Here is a 17,322-nt window from a genome sequence, read left to right on the forward strand (position 1 = left end):
CCAAGGGGGATGAATACTTTTGCAAGGCACTGTATCATTAGCTTATTGCTGTCATTTGTTGGGTATGGTAGGCACTAGTCTTTCTTGATAATTGCTGCAATATAGCCTGCAATATAGCCTGTTCAAAACTTTTGAAGGTTTAAACTAGTTAGCAAGTGTTTTCTTTTCCTTCTGCTGATCCATTTTCTTTGGCCAAATGAACTCTTGTGTTTACCACAATATAATATTCTGCTTCTATTTTCCCTATAAACAATGACTTACTTTTGATATTACCCTAATAATGTTTATAAACTTTTTTTAAAGGTTTGGTGTGGCTGTTAGCCTATTATACTGCAGGCCGATGATATGAAGGCAGTGTGCATTGGCGCTCCGACTAACTCCAACATAGAGCTGGGACGATAAACCTAAAATTATCGAGACCGATCACTTTTATCGCAGACATTTTGCAGATATCGTTCATTATGATAAGTAACCTATACCAGAGAGATGTGAAGATTGAAATTGAGTTTGCTAATATGGGTGTTTGTTAATGTGAAAATGAATGGCTACAACCATCAAACTAGTGGTACAGAGTTTCCCAAACTCTGGCCTGGTGCCATATGGATTTTTGTCCATATTGCCCAGCTCTACTCCGACAGTTAAACTTGAGGTGAGGAAGAATGTTTTAGGCCTACCAGAGTAACTCCTATAATTTAGAATATAATGCTTTAAGAATGAACCTCCTCCTGTATGCCTATATCTGTTAAGCAGACTGAAGCACCACCGCGAAGCGTTCTATGGCGAATGCTGCAGAAGAAGCAAAGTCCTTCATATGTGACTATTTCGTCCGCGCGCACAGACACGGCTGGCTGTTTAAACCAGCCTATACTATATCTTTGCCTATAAAAAATCTGAGCTGCATGCAATTGAACAAGTCACAGAAGGCATGCGCTCCTTTCGTTGCCTTCCTTGTAGAAAGAATAAAACGGGGTTGGGCAGATTACTTGAAACATTTACTCGCCTAATCCGTAAACCTCTAATACATTTATGAATAAATTAAAAACATGCACTATGCACAAATTCAATAGCTTAGAAGAAACCGAAAAAATATATTTTAACCCAGTAATAATAAATCTTCAACTGGCTATAGAATCTAATTATCAATAGTAAAACTAGGCCTATGATATTTCATTAAAGTCCAACACTTTAACTCCAACAGCATATGTCAGATGGGAATTGCCTTTAGCGGCTGGGTCTGGCAGATCCCCTCGAACTTGTCAGCAGCACACCGAATTGCTCCATCAGTTGGAGTTGTAGGCTACTAGTGATTGGCACCAATATGTGACGTCTGACTTTAGCCTGTTACCAGTTGCATTTTTTTCAATATGAAAAGACTGAATGCGACTGACCTGCACACGTAGGAAAGTGTCCAGATGACTGTGTGCTGATTGACCAGTAGGTGTGAATGTTCTGAAAGATGAATTCTCTAAATTGATGTTGGTCATCTGCTAACAGAAGGCAAGGATGTTTGGAATGGGATTACTTTTTTTTTTCATTCAATTGAGTAGCTTTTATTCTGGTTGTGAGGAATAAACTGATATATCGCACTTGTCTGCCAAATGTGTAGGTGTCCACATAATGTTTAATTGAGTAAGTGTGATCGTAAGTTATTTTAGCAATCCACAGTAGACGTCCTTGCTAATGAAAAGGCCCCCCCCCCATCCCACTGACGTGAGCTGCTGAACAGCACACTTGCACTAATTTATGGATGAGAAAGTGAACTTGCCTTCTCCAAAATGTCTTAAATGTAGGCCATTCATATGAAATATGTGCGAAGTACTTTGTTTTAAGCATCAATTTATTCTAATCAGTTCTTGTTTTCTGGCTCTAACTGCGAGCAGCACCTGTCAAACTCAGTAATGTCTCTGAAAACACAGGGATGTTGGATTTTTGCAGCATTCCATTGGAAATGAATGTACTTCTGGTGTACCAAAACACAATGATGCTGTCTGTCTCATTGAGGCAATCCTCGACAAAAAGTAGTGTTGCGTGGGTGGACGGTCTAATGGGTTACGCACCCAATGCATATGGATGACTGGTAAATTCTTCAAATGTCCGATAAATGTAAATCTTCACAGTTGCTTGTCTGGCGGCAAATTTTCCTGACGGAAACCTTGACACAGAGGTTACTCGGTGTTAAACGAGAGTTGTTGCTGTAACCCCCATGTTGTCTGCCCTTCCCTCCAGTGTGCTGAGGTAGAGCAGAAGAGGATGCAGAGCTGTATCCACTTTATGAGTCTGAAGAAACTCAACCGCCTGGCTCACATGAGACTGAAGAGGGGGAGAGACCAGACACACGAGGTATGTATATATACGCACACATGCATACTCTCTTTCACACTCACAGTTCCCTCTACACACACACACACACACACACACACACACACACACACACACACACACACACACACACACACACACACAGCAAAAGCAGTTATTGACTTTCCTTACCTCTCTCCCTCCTCCAGGGCAAGCAGAGAGTGGATGTGTTGCACCTGCAGCTCCAGAACCTGCTCTATGAGGTCATGCACCTGCAGAAGGAGATCAGCAAGTGTCTGGAGTTCAAGTCAGTACCACTGAGAGAGGGGGTTCTAATTCACGTCTGCTCCAAGTCTGCCGGCATTTGTCCAGGAATGAGAAGCTTAGAGTTTTGAGGCACAATGTGTAACATGAATAGTATATTTTCAAAGTTGATGTTGTCCTCTGTGTGTGTGTGTGTGTGTGTGTCCAGGTCAAAGCATGAGGAGATAGATCTTGTGAGTGTAGATGAGTTCTACCAGGAGGCCCCCGCTGAGGTATCCCGCACCCCCCTCACCAAGGACGACACCCACCAACTCACGCTGGCCAGGCTGGACTGGGAACTGGAGCAGAGGAAGAGGTGCCAAACACACTGAGAAACCTTTCTTGCTCTGTAGGTTAGCTGAGCAGTACATGAGCTCCCACTGTTGTGTGTGTGTGTAGGCTGGCTGAGCAGTACAAGGAGTCTCTCTCCAGTAAGGAGAAGATCCAGAAAGGCATTGAGGTGAAGAAGGAACACCTGAGTTCTCTACAGCCTGGACTCAACGCTATCATGCAGGTAACATACCTCTTTGTAACTCACACCCATGTGACCTTCCAGGCCTGAAGCCTAAACCTGTCCCCTTCCCCAGGCATCCCTCCCAGTCCAGGAGTATCTCTCCATGCCGTTTGAACAGACCCAGAGACAGACAGAGATCGCCCGCCACCTTCCCCCCTCTCTCTATGTCCTACTGGTACAGGCCAGTGCTTACGGACAGGCCTGCGGTGAGTGTTTGTGTGTGTTCACTTACATTTGTGAATGCGACTGTGTGCCAGACTTTTTTTTAAATTGTCACATTATCCATTTTGATGAGGACATGCGGTTTTTATGCGTTTTGTGTTTGTGTGTGTTTCAGATAAGAGCCTGAGTGTGTCCATCAGTGGAGACGTGGACGAGGCCAAAGCTCTGTCTAAACCTCCAGAGGACTCCCAGGGTAAGACTGCAGCACACCTGCCTGGCTGCATGTTAATGACCCTATATTATGTGTGAGTGTTCGACAGGGCAGTGATTAAGTAGAGAAACGTGTGTGTGTGTGTGTGTGTGTGTGTGTCATTTGATTGTCTCTCCTCTCTAGATGATGATTCTGGTGATTCTGATGCAGAGGAGGAGCAGGAGAAAACGGTGAGAGTGTCCCACACCATGCTGCCACTAGAGGCCCCTGTAATACCACACACACACACACACACACACACACACACGCACGTGTCAGGGTCAACGAGTTCACCTCTCCTATACCCAACCCTCCTACGTACACACATTTTTAAATTGCCTATTGTTATTATTTATTGATTGATTCATATTTCTGCTGAAAGCAGCTGTCTGTGGTTGCCTGGTCACATTACTGCTGCTCTGCCACACCTCAGCTGGAACTCCTTTTCACCCCTCCTCCCTCCCTCCCTTCCCGCCAGCTAGTCCTTCTCTTTCTCTGTGAAATATGTATGATCTGATTGTCTCTATTGAATACTCCTCCTAACATCTTAATGACAGATGATCACTTAGGATTATAGATTGCTTCCCAAGTGGCACCCTATTCCCTATAACAAGGGTTCCCAAATCTTTTCACTCAGGCCCCCCTTCCAGCATTGATGAACATCGTGCGACGTCTATTTCTATGGACACAAGCACTGTTCATGACACAAACTGTTTACACCCCTCTTGTTGGCGGAAATAAAAAGCATATATAATAATCTTGGAATTCTAAACATTTTGCCATGTCTAATGTGTATTCTTGTGACATTTGAGTGACTCCAACATTACCACAAAAAACCTATCTAAAAAACATTATCTGACATGGGCTAGTTGATCTGGACATTTCTGACTAGTTATAAATGGTTCTTTAAGGTATGCAACTGATGATGCACTACCCAATTTCAAAATTGCAACTTGTGCATTCTACTATTACAACTTTCATAAGTAAGTTGAAAGCCAGACTGAGTTCCTCCAAAAATGTGTGTGTGTGTGGGGCTTTGTCATTATGGGGTATTGTGTGTATTTTAGAATAAGGCTGCAACCTAACAAAATGTGGAAAAAGTAAAGGGTCTGAATACTGTACCAGCGCTCTGGTCTAAAGTAGTGCACTATATAAGGTAAAAAATATATATATTTACACACTGAGTATAGAAAATAGGTGAATCCAGGTGAAAGCTATGATCCATTATTGATGTCACTTGTTAAATCCATTTCAATCAGTGTAGATGAAGGGGAGGAGGCCGATTTTTAAAGAAGGGATTTTAACCCTTGGGACATGGACTGTGTGTGTGCCGTTCAGAGGGTGAATGGGCAAGACAAAATATTTAAGTGCCTTTTGAACAGGGTATGGTAGTAGGTGCCAGGTGCACCGGTTTGTGTCAAGAACTGCAACGCTGCTGGGTTTTTCACGTTCAACAGTTTTTCCGTGTGTATAAAGAATGGTCCACCACCCAAAGGACATCCAGACAACTTGACACAACTGTGGGAAGCATTGGAGTCAACATGGGCCAGCATCCCTGTGGAAAGCTTTGGACACCTCGTAGAGTCCATGTCCCAATGAATTGAGGCTGTTCTGAGGGCAAAGGGGAGGGGTGCAACTCCATTTTAGGAAGGTGTTCCTAATGTTTGGTTAACTCAGTGTAGACATCAGTACATCTGATTAATGAGCAGTAGAACATGACAGCGTGATGTAATGGTAATTCTCTGTGTGTAGAAGAGGAGGAGACCTACTACAGGTGGTCAGCTGGATGATAAGAGACGTGAGATGCTGAAGAGACACCCTCTCTCCCTCTGCCTAGACCTCAGATGCAAAGGTACACACACACACTTTCTATTCCAGTAGTTTCTGTGTGTCAGCCTTTCACAGATAGTGCTGTTTTTCTATCTCTGTGAAAGACTGCAGTATTCTGTCACTGCTCCTCAGTGACACACACACTGTTCCTGTGTGACAGACAGCAGGACGCTGTCACTGCTTCTTAGTCTCTCTGGGACAGTAAAGGGGAGATGACATCATTCAGAGCTACAGTTGAAGTCGGAAGTTTACATACACCTTAGCCAAATGCATTTAAACTCAGTTTTTCACAATTCCTAACATTTTAATCCTAGTAAGAATTCCCTGTCTTAGGTCAGTTAGGATCACCACTTTTATTTTAAGAATGTGAAATGTCAGAATAATAGTAGAGAGAATTATTTATTTCAGCTTTTTATTTATTTCATCACATTCTCAGTGGGTCAGAAGTTCACATACACTCAATTAGTATTTGGTAGCATTGCCTTTAAATTGTTTAACTTGAGTCAAAAGCTTCAGGTAGCCTTCCACAAGCTTCCCACAATAAGTTGGGTGAATTTTGGCCCATTCCTCCTGACGGAGCTGGTGTAACTGAATCAGGTTTGTAAGCCTCCTTGCTCGCACACGCTTTTTCAGTTCTGCCCACACATTTTCTATAGGATTGAGGTCAAGGCTTTGTGATGGCCACTCCAATACCTTGACTTTGTTGTCCTTAAGCCATTTTGCCACAACTTTGGAAGTATGCTTGGGGTCATTGTCCATTTGGAAGACCCATTTGCGACCAAGCTTTAACTTCCTGACTGATGTCTTGAGATGTTGCTTCAATATATCCACATAAATGTCCTCCCTCATGATGCCATCTATTTTGTGAAGTGCACCAGTCTCTCCTGCAGCAAAGCACCCCCACAACATAATGCTGCAACCCCTTTGCTTCACTGTTGGAATGGTGTTCTTCGGCTTGCAAGCCTCCCCCTTTTTCCTCCAAACATAACGATGGTCATTATGGCCAAACAGTTCTATTTTTGTTTCATCAGACCAGAGGACATTTCTACCAAAAGTACGATCATTGTCCCCATGTGCAGTTGCAAACTGTAGTCTGGCTTTTTATGGCGGTTTTGGAGCAGTGGCTTCTTCCTTGCTGAGCGGCCTTTCAGGTTATGTCGATTATAGGACTCGTTTTACTGTGGATATAGATACTTTTGTACCTGTTTCCTCCAGCATCTTCACAAGGTCCTTTGCTGTTGTTCTGGGATTGATTTGCACTTTTCGCACCAAAGTACACTCATCTCTAGGAGACAGAACGCGTCTCCTTCCTGAGCAGTATGACGGCTGCGTGGTCCCATGGTGTTTATACTTACGTACTATTGTTTGTACAGATGAACGTGGTGCCTTCAGGCATTTGGAAATTGCTCCCAAGTATGAACCAGACTTGTGGAGGTCTACATTTTTTTGAGATCTTGGCTGATTTCTTTTGATTTTCCCATGATGTCAAGCAAAGAGGCACTGAGTTTGAAGGTAGGCCTTGAATTACATCCACAGGTACACCTCCAATTGACTCAGGCTAATTGACATCATTTATCAGAAACTTCTTGTCATACACAAAGTAGATGTCCTAAACGACTTGCCAAAACTATAGTTTGTTAACAAGAAATTTGTGGAGTGGTTGAAAAACAAGTTTTAATGACTAAGTGTATGTAAACTTCCGACTTCAACTGTGTATGACTGTTAGAAATGGATATTAATGGAGGTGATAAGGATTTTGTGGTGCAGTGTATATAGTGATGGTTCAGTGCATAGATTGAACAATAATCATTCATTTAGTGTAATCAACAATAACATCACTACTAAGGTTACACAATGTCGCCTCGTCTCTCCTGGCTCTGCAGTCAGACAGAACCCAATGGCACACTGAGAGGAGGACACACACACACACACACTCACTCTCTCACAAATATACACACACACATACGCAGCTTTTACTGCTGCAAACCGCCAAAAGCTGCTTCATGGTTTAGAGCAGTGGTTCCCAACCTTTTTCGGTTACTGTACCACCAACTGAAGCCTATGGTCTCATGAGTCTTCTCAAATACCCCCTGTGGATAGGCCCAGTACCCCCCCCCCCCCATGGGTCCCAGTACTCCTGGTTGGGAACCACTGGTTTAGAGGACAACAGAGAGCGTGAGAGGAGGCTGATGTAAATGTGCTTAAAATAAGGTGTGAGTGCTGCAGCGCAACATTGCTGCCAGCTCCACACACACATACCGTCCTCTCCTCCCTGCCTGCAGTTCAACATTGCTGCCAGCTCCACACACACACACACACACACACACATACCATCCGCTCCTGCCTGCCTGCTTGCCAGTGGATAGAGTTACGCCTGCAATGCAGAACATCCCCCTCCCCTCTCACCTCATCCCTTCTCCTCTTTGCCGTCTCTCCCTCCCCTCCTCCTCTTCTCCATTCCCCATTTCCTCTCTTCCTCCCCTCCTTCCCCTGTCAGCAAGATAATGCCTCACTTCATCCTATATAGTACCTGTGGACTCTGTTTTTGGCTGGTATTAAGCCAGCGCTCTTCTATTTTCAAACCCTAGCGCCAGGATTCTTTATTTACCTGTCGTATATGAGCTCACTTGCACTGAAGTGGGAGGGGTGGCAATATCTGAGGTGTGTCCTTTAAAAGGTGCACCGAAGTGCCTCTTTCATTATGTGCTGGTAGGGCTATTTAAGACCAACTGAAAGCTGGTCTTAGCGCTAACACTGTTGGTTATGGCATGGATTTTAACATTGGTTATGGCATGGATTTTAACATTGGTTATGGCATGGATTTTGACATTGGTTATGGCATGGATTTTGACATTGGAAGTGCAGCCTATCTAGCCGTGAAGCACAATGCCCATATACACATGGAAAAATATGTTATTTTTGTGCCCATAAACCTCGTATTTAGAAACAAACTCGTGTTTTTTTCCCCCCTCTCAATGAAGGCTGTTTTTTTTCTCCTGTCCAATTCATTCGCCAAGTAGTCAAGACTGTCGAAGAGTTTGACTCATGAGTCCTCTTTGAAATTAGTCTTAATCACCAACGTTTGGCAGCAGCAAAACAGTGAGCGGACATCCCCTTTTTATCTATGTAGGCGATTGTACATTATTTTAGCCAGCTCATGTTATTATTTTGGATGTGCTTAAAATACCCTCCATGTAGGCTATATGCCCACCATGGAACGAGAGATGAGGTAATCCAGTGACACTTATATTCAGAAACTTGCAAGCCCTTAGGCTACCCTTACCCTACTATAACGAAAGCTAGTTCAACAGCTATGCGTCTGCCGTCTTCCTTATCCTGGCCCTTCATTAGCCACGTAGCCTATCCATAAAGGGTTTCTAAATGATCTACTCATGAAGCTTTTGCCGTCATGCTTTTGCATTATTCACAATTCACATAGGCCTACCTGCCATGCATCCTCCATTCTACTTTTATCCATCCCCATTTCCAAAGAGAGCCTCTTGTCTGGTTACCAAAGACGCGCTCCTACAAACAAATTCAAATGTTAATTCCTATAATGACATCCACGGTAGGCCTTGCTTATTGAGAATGTGCCTCACATACAATTTACAGGAGCCTATAGTATTTTTTTATTTAAGGAGAAGTGCGATGCGTAAAGGCCTATACTTGTTGAAGCCAATTACAACATCGTTGACTGTCAACACTCAAAGCATATTGAGAAAACACTAGATGTTGCTCTTACTCGTTACTGTAATCTATGCTATTTGATAAACTGTGGTATCAATCCACAATGGACCAGGATGAGAATATTCCGTGCCCCCCGCAGAATTGGAGTTGATGACAACGCAAAGACCGTCAGTAACCTACAGAACTTGAGACAAACGCATGCCGTATTAAGCCATGGAACGCCTTGATTGGCCAGAGAGTGGCCAAGGCTTTGTCACACCTACAACTTGTTTATTCATCAAAACCCAGCCCTTTCGCACCACCACTAGCTATTGCGCTCATAATAACGGCTGTGAAAATGGCACAAATATTTCTGGTTTGTTAAAATAGAGCCCTGAGTAACCGTGTCATAGCTAAGAATCTAGTCATCCTCTTTGTGTTAATTCACATTGACATCACCCGTGAACCGGTTCGTGCCTGAAACATTCTCCTTTCAGGCTGCAAAGTCTTCAATTTCCTCAACTTTATTTAATGCAGAAAAGATGGGGGAAAAACCGGGAAACTATGCATACTTTCCTTATAACATAATTTTCCACCATCATGCTAGAGTGGCTAAATGCTAATCCCAGATGTTGCATATGGCATTCAGTCAATCAGGTAACAGCAGTCTGTTGTTTATCACTGAATGAACGTGGGGCGCAACATCAGAAAGTAGCATTTCTAGGCGTTAGCCATTCTAGCATGGTGGTAGAAAATGGTGTTTCATAAAGTACGCATATTTTCCGTTTTTTGTATTTATTTTTTCTGCCTTCTCCCCATTAAATACAGTTGAGGAATTCGAAGCCTTTGCAGCCTGAATGGACAGTGTTTAAGGTACAAACCAGTCCATGGGAGATACAAGTATATTGCTGGCTGCATACAATGCTTTTGAACGCTAAGATTGCCATCTCAATATTACCATCTGCCAGCCTTTGGGCTGTTTGTGGCAGATGCAATTTTCCATCCACGATACATGCACACCCACAATGTCTCATCTCCCTGTTTGCTAAATGGCATATTATGTATATATTATAAATAGATCATCATACCCAGTGAACCCCTGTCCCTCTGTCTCTAGACGGCAGTGTGCTGCATCTGTTCTTCTACTACCTGATGAACCTGAACATCATGACTGTCAAGGCCAAAGTCTCCACCGCCACAGATCTCACTGGAGCTATCAGCGCCGGGTGCGTGTGTGTGCTTTTGTGTGTGGAGTTTGGGGAGTGCTTGCGTGTGTGGAGTTTGGGGAGTGCGTGTGTGTGCTTGCGTGTTTGGGGAGTGCGTGTGTGTGTGGAGTTTGGTGAGTGTGTGTGTCTGTCTTGTATTGATTCTATTTTCTGGCAGGGAGCTGTTAAACTCTGACACGCTGCTCAACTGCCTGTATGCCAACGACCAGGGGCGCGAAACGCCCAACCCCTCTAACCGTTACCAGTTTGATAAAGTGGGGTAAGGATGCTGTCCTAAAGCCCAACACCTATATACACAGCGTGTACAGTTGCTTCAGTATCAATACAGATATTGTTTAATTGTAGGATCAGTATTAATTTATATATTTTGTGTTCTTGTAGGATCAGTTCATTTGGAGACTACGTGGCAGAACTGGGTCATCCCTACTTGTGGGTGCAGAGTCTGGGAGGACTGAAGTTCCCCAGTGATGCACCAGAGGTGTGTGTGTGTGGCCCTCCCATTGCTATTAGTAAATTGTCTGCTGCTATGGTGTGCTTCTTTTTCTCTGTCTCTCTGTCTCTCTCTGTGTGTGTGTTAAGCCTACCGTGTGTGTTTCAGGGTTTGCGTGCAGGCAGTTCTCTGAGTGCCAGTCACATGGAAAGCACCATGAAGCTGCTGAGAGGACGAGTCCAGTCACGCCTGGCCCTGCAAAAACAATTCTCCTCACTAGGTATACACACGCCTGGCCTTGCACAAACAGTCCTCCTCACATTTCTCATCACTGGGTACACGCACACAGACAATAAAATACATGTTTAAGGTATTGTATGCGTGTGTGTTTTTCAGAGCACAGTATTGTTCCAGTGTCCAGTGAGTGCCAGCACCTGTTCCCTGCTAAGGTTCTCTCCCGCCTGGCTCGCTGGACTACCATCACACACCAGGAGTACACGGTACGAACACACAAAACACTTCCTCACACTTTGTTTGCCGTCAACCTAACTGAGGAATACACAGGAAGTACCCAACTTTGACTACAACTCAACCTCACACTCAATATAACAATTTCTGACTCATTGTAGCTGCTGTGTAGATGGTGTGGCTATAAAAGGCATTGTGGTTTAATTAAATAAACCATATAGTTTACTATTCTTTGTGTTCTCTCTCGATCTATAGAATCTGGTGTTCACGCAGCATGTGTCAGAAGCAGGTTTGGCTCGGGAGACTGACCTGTTCTTCATGGCCGTGTTGGAGAGAGGAACAGGTAAATACCAGGGGTTAAAGTGATGATTCACTGCGTAATATATTAAGACATTCCTGAAGAATCAGAGGCCTGTCTGCTTTGTTTGGACAAATTCTTTAGAAAATAAATGATCTCTTTCCCTTCCAGCTCGTCTTCAGGCTGCGGTGGTGTTGAATCCCCGTTACCCAGTCATTTCTCCTCTCTTTGCTGTCTCACTCAGCTGGAAGGGGGAGCGCAGTGGACGTACTGACAACAACCTTCGAGTGAGTATTCACACCCATCACACGCTGTGAATACGAGACCCTATCACAAGGGAGGGCAAATCTATATGCTGTTAAGCCCTTTGATGTTAGTGGTTAGACACACACCGGCTGTGATTGACACGTCTAACCCCTCCCCCAGGCCATGGAGAGTGAGGTGAACGTTTTCAAATCAGAGCTCCAGGGGCCCCGCCCAGGCCACCAGCTGCTGACCAATCAGGTAGCTCGTCTGGGTGTCTGTCTGGATGTGTACCTGGAGACTGACGGACAGGACGACAGCGTGGAGGGACCACGGGAGTTCCCCAGAGAGAAGATGTGTCTACGCACTGTCAGGTACACGCACACACGTACGCACACACGTACACACACCGAGTTGGCGCCGATCGACATGGCCCTCCTGCTTCTGGCTCCTAAGCAACTTTGTAGTATGCATTTTTGTTGTTCTCATATTATTAGCCCAGAATGTTTTTTGCATTATTACATACAGCCAGAAATGACTTTTGGATATCAGAACGGCAGTAACTCGCCAGCATTTCGTCCAGAAATACGACTTTCCTGAATTGGCTCCTTTGTTGGTACCCCCCAAAGCAATTTAACTTATCCCAGTGGCTGCTCCAAGACGCTGCCAGTGGAGAAGAGATATTTGGAGTGGAGGCATGCACACCATCCACCGCTTCCAAGTATATTACTCGCTAATGTTCAATCCCTGGACAATAAAGTAGACAAGCTCAGGGTGAGGATCTCCTTCCAGAGAGACTTCAAGGACTGTAACATAGGCTGTTTCACGGAATCATGGCCCTCTCCGGATATACTGTCACCTTCCATACAGCCAGCTGGGTTCTCAGTACATGCACTGGGTTCGCAGTACATCGCGCAGATAGGAATAAAGAAGAAAAGTGGGGGTGTATGCCTCATGGTGAGATTGTGGTAACGTACAGGAACTCAAGTCCTTTTTTTCACCCAACCTAGAATACCTCACAATCAAATGTCGATTGCATTACCTCCTAAGATAATTGTCTTCGGTCATCGTCACAGCCATGTATATTCCCCCTCAAGCCGATACCACGACGGCTCTCAAGGAACTACGCTGGACTTTGTGCAAACTGGAAACCGCATATCCTGAGGTCACATTTATTGTAGTTGGGGACTTTAATAAAGCAAATCTGAGGAAAATGCTACATATACTCGCGCTTCAAAAACTCTGAAACATTGTTACTCTTCCTTCCAGGATGGCTACAAGGCCCTCCCCCGCCCTCCGTTCGGCAAATCAGATCCTGACTCCATTCTGCTCCTCCCTTTCTATCGGCAGAAACTCAAACAAGAAGTACGGGGGTTATAAAGGGAACACCAGCCGCGTCGCGGTCACTGACGTCTTGCTCCCGAACAAGCTAAACAACACCTTCACCCGCTTTGAGGATAACACAGTGCCGCCGACACAGGCCACTCCCGAGAACTGGGAGCTCTCGTTCTTCGTGGCCGACGTGAGTAAGCGTGTTAACCCTTGCAAGGATATCGGCCCAGGCAGCATCCCTAGCCGTGTCCTCAAAGCATGTGCAGACCAGCTGGCTCGAATGTTTACAGATCTATTCAATCTCTCCCTATCCCAGTCTGCTGTCCCCACTTGCTTCAAGATGTCCACTATTGTTCCTGTACTCAAGAAAGTGAAGTTAACTGAGCTAAATGACCATTGCCCCTAGCACTCACTTCTGTCATCATGAAGTGCTTTGAGAGGTTAGATAAGGATCATATCACCTCCACCTTATCTGACACCCTAAACCCACCTCAATTTGCATACCGCCCCAACAGATCCACAGTTGATGCAGTCTCTATTGCACTCCACACTGCCCTTTCCCACCTGGACAAAAGGAACACCTATGTGAGAATGCTATTCATAGACTACAGCTCAGCGTTTAACACCATAGTGCCCTCAAAGCTCATCAATAAGCTAAGCACCCTGGGACTTAACACCTCCCTCTGCAACTGGATTCTGGACTTCCTGACGGGCTGCCCCCCAGGTGGTAAGGGTAGGTAACAACACATCTGCCACGCTGATCCTCAACACAGGGGCCCCTCAGGGGTGCGTGCTCAGCCCCCTCCTGTACTCCCTGTTCACTGATGACTGCACGGCAAGGCACGACTCCAACACCGTCATTAAATGTGCAGATGACACAACAGTGGTAGGCCTGATCACTGACAACAACGAGACAGGGAGGAGGTCAGAGACCTGGCTGTGTGGTGCCAGGACAACAACCTCTCCCTCAATGTGATCAAGACAAAGGAGATGATAGTGGACTACAGGAAAAGGAGGACTGAGCACGCCCCCATTCTCATCAACGGAGCTGCAGTGGAGCAGGCTGAGAACTTCAAGTTCCTTGGTGTCCACATCACCAACAAACTATCATGGTCCAAGCACACCATGACAGTCGTGAAGCGGGCACGACAAAACCTATTCCCCCTCAGGAGACTGAAAAGATTTGCCATGGGTCCTCAGATCCTCAAAAGGTTCTACAACTGCACCATCGAGAGCATCCTGACTGATTGCATCATTGCCTGCTATGGCAACTGCTCGGCCTCCGACCGCAAGGCACTACAGAGGGTAGTGCGAACGGCCCAGTCTATACCAGGCGGTGTCAGAGGAAGGCCCGAAAAATTGTCACACTCCAGCCACCCTAGTCATAGACTGTTCTCTCTACTACCACACGGCAAGCGGTACCGGAGCACCAAGTCTAGGTCCAAGAGGCTTCTTTACAGCTTCTACTCCCAAGCCATAAGACTCCTGAACATCTAGTCAAATGGCTACCCAGACTATTCGCATTGCCCCCTCCCCTCTCCACACCACTGCCACGCTCTGTTGTCATCTATGCATAGTCACTTTAATTAATTAACTCTACCTACATGTACATACTACCTCAACTAACCGGTGCCCCCGCACATTGACTTTGTACCGGCACCCCCCTGTATATTTTGTTATTTTTTGCTGCTCCTCTTTAATTACTTTTATCTTTTATTCTTAGCTGTATTTTTTTTTAACTGCACTGTCTGTTAGGAGCTCATAAGTAAGCATTTCACTGTAAGGTCTACACCTGTATTCGGCGCATGCGACTAATAAAATTTGATTTGATCAATCTACACACAATACCCCATAATGACAAAGCGAAAACATTTTTAGAATTGTTTATTATTTTTTTTTTTTTCACATGTATTAAAAATAAAAAAACTGATTACATGTGTAAATAAGGTTTCAGACCCTATGCTATGAGACTTGAATTTAATCGCGGGTGCATCCTGTTTCCGTTGATCGTCCTTGATGTTTTTACAGCTTGATTGGAGTCCACCTGTTAAATTAATTGGACATGGTTTGGAAAAGCACACACCTGTCTATATAAGTTCCCACAGTTGACAGTGCATGTCAGAGCAAAAACCAAGCCGTGAGGTTGAAGTAATTGTCCGTTGAGCTCCGAGACAGGATTGTGTCGAGGCACAGATCTGGGGAAGGGTACAAAGAAATGTCTCCAGCATTGAAGGTCCCCAAGAACACAGTGGCCTCCATCATTCTTAAAGTGGATAAAGTTTGGAACCACCAAGACTCTTCCTAGAGCTGGTTGCCCTGCCAAACTGAGCAATCAGGGAAAAGGGCTTAGTGACCAAGAACCTGATGGTCACTCTGACAGAGCTCCAGAGTTCCTTCCTTTGTGGAGATGGGAGAACCTTCCAGAAGGACAACCATCTCTGCAGCACTCCACCAATCAGGCCTTTATGTTAGAATGGCTAGATGGAAGCCACTCCTCAGTAAAAAGAACATGACAGCCCACTTGGAGTTTGCCAAAAGGCATCTAAAGGACAAAATGATCTGGTCTGGTGAAACCAAGATTGAACTCTTTGGCCTGAATCCCAAGTGTCACGTCTGGAGGAAACCTGGCACCATCCCTACGGTGAAGCGTGGTGGCAGCATCATGCTGTGGGGATATTTTTCAGCAGCAGGGACTGGGACACTACTCAGGATCGAAGGAAAGATGAATGGAACACAGTACAGAGAGATCCTTGATGAAAACCTGCTTCAGAGCTCTCAGGACAGACTGGGGGGAAGGTTCACCTTCCAACAGGACAACAACCCTAAGCACACAGCCAAAACAAAGCAGGAGTGGCTTCGGTACAAGTCTCAATGTCCTTGAGTGGCCCAGCCAGAGCCCGGACTTGAACCCAGTCGAACATATCAGGAGAAACTAGAAAATAGCTGTGCAGCAACATTCCCCATCCAACCTGACAGAGCTTGAGAGGTTCTGCAGAGAAGAACAGGAGAAACTCCCCAAATACAGGTGTGCCAAGCTTGTAGCGTCATACCCAAGAAGACTTGGGCTGTAATTGCTGCCAAAGGTGCTTCAACAAAGTACTGAATAACGGGTCTGAATACTTATGTAAATGTGACATTTCATTCGTTTTTATAAATTAGCAAAAAATTCTAAACCTGTTTTTGCTTTGTTATTATGAGGTATTGTGTGTAGATTGAGGGGAAAATAACAATTTAATCAATTTTAAAATAAGGCTGTAACGTAACAATGCGGAAAAGTGAAGGGGTCTGAATACGTTCCGTGTGTGTGTGTGTGTGTGTGTGTGTGTGTGTGTGTATGTATGTATGTATGTATGTGTATATATATATATATATATATATATATAATTACACACACACAGCACCAGTCAAAAGTTTGGACACATACTCATTCAAGGGTTTTTCTTGATTTTTACTATTTTCTACATTGTAGAATAATAGCGACGACATCAAAACTATGAAATAAAACACATATGGAATCATGTCGTAAACAAAAAAAAAAGTGTTAAACAAAACAAAATATATTTGAGATTCTTCAAACTATCCTGTGTGTGTGTGTGTGTGTGTGTGTGTGTGTGTGTGTGTGTGTGTGTGTGTGTGTGTATTATTAGATATTACTGCACTGTTGGAGCTAGGAACATAAGCATTTCGCTACACCTGCAAAAACATCTGCTAAATATGTGTATGCGACCAATAAAATGTGATTTGACACTCACACACTCTTCTCTCTCGCTCTCGCTCTCTCTCTGATGTTGTGTTTCAGGGGTCCGAACCGTCTGAAGCCGTTCAAGTACAACCACCCCCAGGGCTTCTTCAGTCACCGCTGACCTCTCCTTTACCCTTCCCCTGACCCCCTCCCCCTTCCCCTGACCCCCTCACCCCAGATCTCTTACCCTACCTCAAGGCTTCTTCAGTCACCAGTGACTCCTGAATTTACCCTCTGTCATGCCCCTGCCCTCATATCCCCATATCTTGTTTGTTTAACACACTGTTTGACACATTCTGTGTGTCGGTTGGACAATAAAAAGCTAGTGATCTTGTTTGGATCTGCAAGTTCTTTTGTCTTTTTTAATGTTATTCTTCACTGCTGACTGATTTATGCTCAGCTTTATTCTACTATGAATTATCTCTCCTCTTTTAGCTAGTACATATTTATTTCCTCATCTCTCCCTCCCATCCCTTTTTCATTCCTCTCTGTCTCTCTCTCTGTGTGTGTGTGTGTGTGTGTGTGTGTGTGTGTGTGTGTGTGTGTGTGCGCGCGCGCGC

The 17,322-nt window shown here is 44.7% G+C and overlaps 1 protein-coding gene across 2 annotated transcripts in view; it reads left to right on the top strand.

Annotated features, from left to right (window-relative positions):
* Nucleotides 1–17,109, top strand: part of LOC115200239 (THO complex subunit 5 homolog) — a 25,410-nt gene extending 8,301 nt beyond the window's left edge. For both annotated transcript variants that reach the window (XM_029763138.1, XM_029763137.1), the window contains exons 4-20: nucleotides 2,227–2,340; nucleotides 2,508–2,605; nucleotides 2,771–2,917; nucleotides 3,001–3,115; nucleotides 3,189–3,321; nucleotides 3,453–3,530; nucleotides 3,672–3,718; nucleotides 5,280–5,379; nucleotides 10,141–10,249; nucleotides 10,407–10,508; nucleotides 10,631–10,727; nucleotides 10,848–10,959; nucleotides 11,076–11,179; nucleotides 11,403–11,490; nucleotides 11,617–11,732; nucleotides 11,872–12,062; nucleotides 16,820–17,109. In XM_029763138.1, the coding sequence (XP_029618998.1) occupies nucleotides 2,227–2,340; nucleotides 2,508–2,605; nucleotides 2,771–2,917; nucleotides 3,001–3,115; nucleotides 3,189–3,321; nucleotides 3,453–3,530; nucleotides 3,672–3,718; nucleotides 5,280–5,379; nucleotides 10,141–10,249; nucleotides 10,407–10,508; nucleotides 10,631–10,727; nucleotides 10,848–10,959; nucleotides 11,076–11,179; nucleotides 11,403–11,490; nucleotides 11,617–11,732; nucleotides 11,872–12,062; nucleotides 16,820–16,883 (1,815 nt within the window). In that variant the 3' untranslated portion in view covers nucleotides 16,884–17,109. The remainder of the gene's footprint in view (nucleotides 1–2,226; nucleotides 2,341–2,507; nucleotides 2,606–2,770; nucleotides 2,918–3,000; nucleotides 3,116–3,188; nucleotides 3,322–3,452; nucleotides 3,531–3,671; nucleotides 3,719–5,279; nucleotides 5,380–10,140; nucleotides 10,250–10,406; nucleotides 10,509–10,630; nucleotides 10,728–10,847; nucleotides 10,960–11,075; nucleotides 11,180–11,402; nucleotides 11,491–11,616; nucleotides 11,733–11,871; nucleotides 12,063–16,819) is intronic.
* Nucleotides 17,110–17,322: the final 213 nt, after the last annotated feature.

This window comes from Salmo trutta, chromosome 9, assembly GCF_901001165.1.
Source record: "Salmo trutta chromosome 9, fSalTru1.1, whole genome shotgun sequence".
NCBI lineage: Eukaryota > Metazoa > Chordata > Actinopteri > Salmoniformes > Salmonidae > Salmo > Salmo trutta.